Source organism: Penaeus japonicus, unplaced genomic scaffold (assembly GCF_977035675.1).
Source record: "Penaeus japonicus unplaced genomic scaffold, GWHDUDI00000001_assembly GWHDUDI00000015, whole genome shotgun sequence".
Taxonomy (NCBI): Eukaryota; Metazoa; Arthropoda; class Malacostraca; order Decapoda; family Penaeidae; genus Penaeus; species Penaeus japonicus.
In genome coordinates this window covers 12,987,147-12,992,146 of record NW_028234417.1, presented here as the reverse complement: position 1 = coordinate 12,992,146, position 5,000 = coordinate 12,987,147, and the positions used below count along the sequence as shown (strand labels likewise).

The 5,000-nt window shown below is 43.5% G+C and overlaps 1 protein-coding gene across 3 annotated transcripts in view; it reads right to left on the bottom strand.

Annotated features, from left to right (window-relative positions):
* Positions 1-5,000, bottom strand: part of LOC122247563 (uncharacterized) — a 132,495-nt gene that overhangs the window by 26,389 nt on the left and 101,106 nt on the right. For 2 of the 3 annotated variants that reach the window (XM_086544508.1, XM_086544507.1), the window contains exon 5: positions 2,551-2,604. The exons of the other annotated variant lie outside the window; for it this stretch is intronic. In XM_086544508.1, coding sequence (XP_086400634.1) covers positions 2,551-2,604 — 54 coding nt within the window. The remainder of the gene's footprint in view (positions 1-2,550; positions 2,605-5,000) is intronic. 3 annotated transcript variants of the gene reach the window in all.

Below are 5,000 nucleotides of genomic sequence, written 5' to 3'. Positions count from 1 at the left end.
GGGAGGGAGGGAGGGAGGGGGAGGGGAAGGGAGGGAGGGGGAGGGGGGAAGGGAGGGAGGGGGAGGGGGAAAGGGAGGGAGGGAGGGAGAGGGAGGGAGGGAGGGAGGGAGGGGGAGGGGGAAAGGGAGGGAGGGGGATGGGGGAAAGGGAGGGAGGGAGGGGAGGGGAGAAAGGGAGGGAGGGAGGGAGGGAGGGAGGGAGGGAGGGAGGGAGGGAGGGAGAGAGAGAGAGAGAGACAGAGACAGAGAAAGAGAGAGAGAGAAAGAGAGAGAGAGATGCAAATAGGAGATAGAGACATATAGAGGCGAGAGAGAGTAAAGAGAGAAAGAGGAAGAGCGACAGAGAAAGAGTCCCGTTAGTGCCCATAACCTTCCCAGAGGCAATGGGTGTGAACACAATTTATCGAAATCGCCTGTTACAAAAGACAGTACATGCCATATTACGCACAGTTCTTCCCGCCAATAACATTTCCAAATATGGAAGTGAACATGATCCGCTCATCTGCCAGAAGAGAAAACATGCCAACCAAATAAGAGAGAACATACATCCACACATCATACGGCCTTTGACAAAGTCCTACACATCGGCTTAGCTTAAGTCCTACATACGGCCTCAGATAGATTCCTACAATTGGCCTTTATAAAATTTCCACTTAAGGCCTTTGTTAACTTCCAATAAACGGCCCTTGTTAGATTCCTACAGACGGCCTTCATCTATTCCTTAAAACGGCCTCTGTTCAAATCCTACAAACGACTGATCATAAATTCCTACAGAAGACCATTATCATATTCCTGGAAACGTCTCTTTACTGAATCCCTACCTGCGACCTTTAGTACAAACCTAAAAATACCCTTTGCTAAAACCCCCAACCCCACACGCACGGCCCTCGTCAACTTCCTCCCACCCATACAGCGTCCCAGAAACCCGGCGAGGAGAACACAATCTGAACACCAGTTCTTTCAGTCACTATCGGGATCGCGGAGATAAAAGAGCGTGGCGGGGCGACGACGAACACAGGCTGCCCGATAAGACAGAAAGACACACGTAACAGAATTGTGGGTTCAATGTGTCGCTTGGGATGAGAGGTGGATGGGTTATCGCTGTGGTAAGTCTCGCTGGTATCTCCCGTGAATGCTTGTTAGTGTGGGGGGAGGGGGGTGGGGGGGGGACTTGTGTATTGGGGGAGGGCATGATGAAATCTGACTTTTCCGCTATACGCACATATGGGAGAGATATACGCACATTCCCATACATACATACCGACGGTGTAAAACACACGCCAATAAATACGTAGAAACAAAAAACAAGCACACACATACGCATACACAATAACACGCTCAAATCGACTCTATAAGCGGGGTTTGCGTAGGTGCAGCCCCCTAACAATGATAAAAAGGCAACATTTTCGAAATAATAACCTCTCTCATACCGAATATTTGCAGCTATTATCTTGCAATATTCCTGGGCTACTTCACACTCTACCAAGCTAGTGGTTGTAGCATCGTTGGTATCATTGGACAGCGCGGACATAAACCACAATAAATGCACAATTTCAATAGGTTTTATGATGCAGACCTATTCTAGAAAATTATGGAAATAACTAAAGAGAAATTCACAAGATGACATTTTTCAAGAGGTATAAGGGCATAAAAGATATGTTATCGCTCAGACTTCCATCATGATAACGAGAATCCATGGAGAGGCTCTCGTAATAATGTTGGTAATGATAGTAAAAATAATAATAATAATAACAATAATAATAATAATAATAATAATAATAATAATAACAACAATAATAATAAATAAAAACATAATAATATTTGATCATCATTACCATTATCAATCTCTCCTTTTTACGTCTTTTTCCTTCTCCTCCCTTCTCTCAATCTCTGTACATCTTCCTTTTCTCTTTTGTTTTTCTTTACCTTCTCTCCGCCTTCGATCAATCTTTCCATCCTCCCTATCTTTGTTTTTTTCCCTTTTTTCTCCCATACTTTCTTTCAATCTTTCCAGCCACACTTTCTCCTCTCTTCCTCTCCCCGCATTCCACCTCTTCTCTTTATCCTTCAATTTATACTTTCTCCTCTCTTCCTCTCTCTCCCCCCTTTTCCTTATCCTGTCTTCCTCTCCCTTTCCCCCTCAACCTTTTCTCTCTCTTTCCATCCACACTTTCTCTTTTTCCCTTTCTTTTGAATCTTTCTATCCTCCATTTTTCATTTCTTTCTCTCCTTCTCTCCCTCTTCTCTCTTTCCATCCACGCTCCCACTCCTTCTCGCCCTCTACCTCTTCTCTCTCCCTTCCTATACACACACTCTCCTTCATTCTGCCTCTCTTTCCCTCGTCCTTTCCATTTTCTCATTCTCTTTCCATGCACACTCTCTCCTTCATTTTGCCTCTCCTTCTCTTCTTCCTCTCCCTTTCCTCTCTCTCTTCTCCTCTTCTCCTCCCTCTTCTCTCTTTCTTTCCATGCACACGTTTTCGTTCTCATTCTCCCTCCCTCCCTCCCTCCCTCCCTCCCTCCCTCCACCACTCCATCTCCAGGAACTTACCCCGAGTCCCTTTGCAAAAGGATCTTCTTGATTCCCCCAACGAGAGCCACATACCTGTTGGGAAGAAAGAGAAAAGGACGTTAGAATGCCATACCAACCGGTGCAAGTGAATGCTCTTACTTAACGTAGGTTTAGATAGGTGTCTGTGTGTTGTTTTGTTTTGTTTTGTTTTATTTTGTGTTGTGTTCTATTGTCTTATATGTACGTGTGCGTGTAAACTGAATATACACATTACTTTACACAATACAAATATTAAAAAAAACAGTAACCCCCATGTAACCATATCAAATAATCCCGCCCACCCTCCAATAAGGCTGAAGCACAAGGAACCAAGTCGATTTGTAATACATGCGCTAAAGTCCCCCTCCTCCCCCCTCCCCCTCCTCCTTCCCCCGAGCGAAACCACCAGAACCCGCAAATTCCAGCAATAAATTAAATTACCTGAACACGGGTAACGAACAATTACAATAATTACACCACCTTACGTCACTCCTACACGTGAAGGAGTGACAGGTGCGTATAAATGGCTATTGTATAGACTAGGGGTAGGGGAGTGGGGGGGGGTATGGGAAGAGAAGGGTATTGGAGGGTACTAACTAACTCATTCTCTCTCTCTCTCTCTCTCTCTCTCTCTCTCTCTCTCTCTCTCTCTCTCTCTCTCTCTCTCTCTCTCTCTCTCTCTCTCTCTCTCCTTCACTACATGGACAAACACTGGTCCAACGAGTTTTTAGCTTTCCTTTTTTCTCATTCCATTGTGGATTGCATATTCTTCACAATTCTCTCTGTTTACTTGACGAATTTGGCGATGCCGGTGATATTGTTGATCTTATTGCATAAATTACACTAGAATAAAACTTACTATTTTTGAAGGCTTTAAATATGTATGTATATACATATATATATCTATATACATACATACATACATACATACATACATACATACATATATATATATATATATATATATATATACATATATATATATTAATATATATATATATATATATATATATATATATTATTTATATTATAAATATATATATATATATCATATATATTAAATATATATATATATATATATATATATACATCTCTCTCTCTCTCTCTCTCTCTCTCTCTCTCTCTCTCTCTATATATATATATATTAATATATATATATATATATATATATATATATATATATAAACACACACACACACACACACACACATTTAAACTCAACACACACACACACACACACACACATTTAAACTCAACACACACACACACACACACACACACATTTAAACTCAACACACACACACACACATACAGGGACGAGCGTAAAAAAGAAAAAGCTCCAACGCAAACTGACAATAATCCTTGCCCATATATGACATGCAAAACAACCGCCATATGGCACATTGTCAACACAGTGCTAACCCCCTATCTTCAATGACATCACAAATCCACCTTCTTTTCTCCAGTGACATCACAGAACCACCCTCTTCCTTTCAGTGACATCAAAGTGGCATCCTTTTCTCCACAAGTGACATCAAAGTGCCATACTTTCCCCACAAGTAACGTCAAAGTGCCATCCTTTCCCAACTAGTGACATCAAAGAGCCTTTTTTAAAGTGACATCAAAGTTCCACCCTTTCCCCACAAGTAACATTAAAGCGCCACCCTCTTTCTTTCAGTGACATCGAAGTGACATCCTTTCCCCACAAGTGACATCAAAGCCCCCCCGTTCTCTCTTCTGGTGACATCCCAGTTGCAGTCTCTCCCTCCCAGTGCCAAGACAAGACAGCTCCTTCCTCCGCCTGGCACCATCTCGGACGGCATCACGCGTCCGTGCCATTGTCATCGCGTCGTCGCTAGCGTCCCTTTCACCGTCCGCGTCGTCGGCGTTTCTGTCAGCTGTCGGTCTGTCTGTCTGTCTGTCTGTCTGTCTGTCTGTCTGTTTGCTTGTCTGTCTGTCTGTCTGTCTGTCTGTTTGCTTGTCTGTCTGTCGGTCAGTCAGTCTGTCTGTGTCTGCTATTTTTCTACTTCTCCCTATATCTTTTCTTCTTTCTCCACCTTCCCTTCCTTAATCCCTCCTTCCCTTTCCTTCTTGCTCTCCTCCTTTCTCCTTTAATCTCTCCTTGTCTTCTCTCTTCTTCTCCTCTTTCTTCTTCTTTTCCTCCCCCCCCCCCTTTGTCTCTCCTCTCTCTCTCTCTCTCTCTCTCTCTCTCTCTCTCTCTCTCTCTCTCTCTCTCTCTCTCTCTCTCTTTCTCTTTCTCTTCTCTCTCTTCTCTCTCTCTCTCTCTCTCTCTCTCTCTCTCTCTCTCTCTCTCTCTCTCTCTCTCTCTCTCTCTCTCTCTCTCTCTCTCTCTCTCTCTCTCTCTCTCTCTCATTTTTCTCCTTCTCCTTCCTTCCTCTAACCACCGACGGGCCTACAGCAGCGACTATAACTGGCAGGGGGTCAAGGGA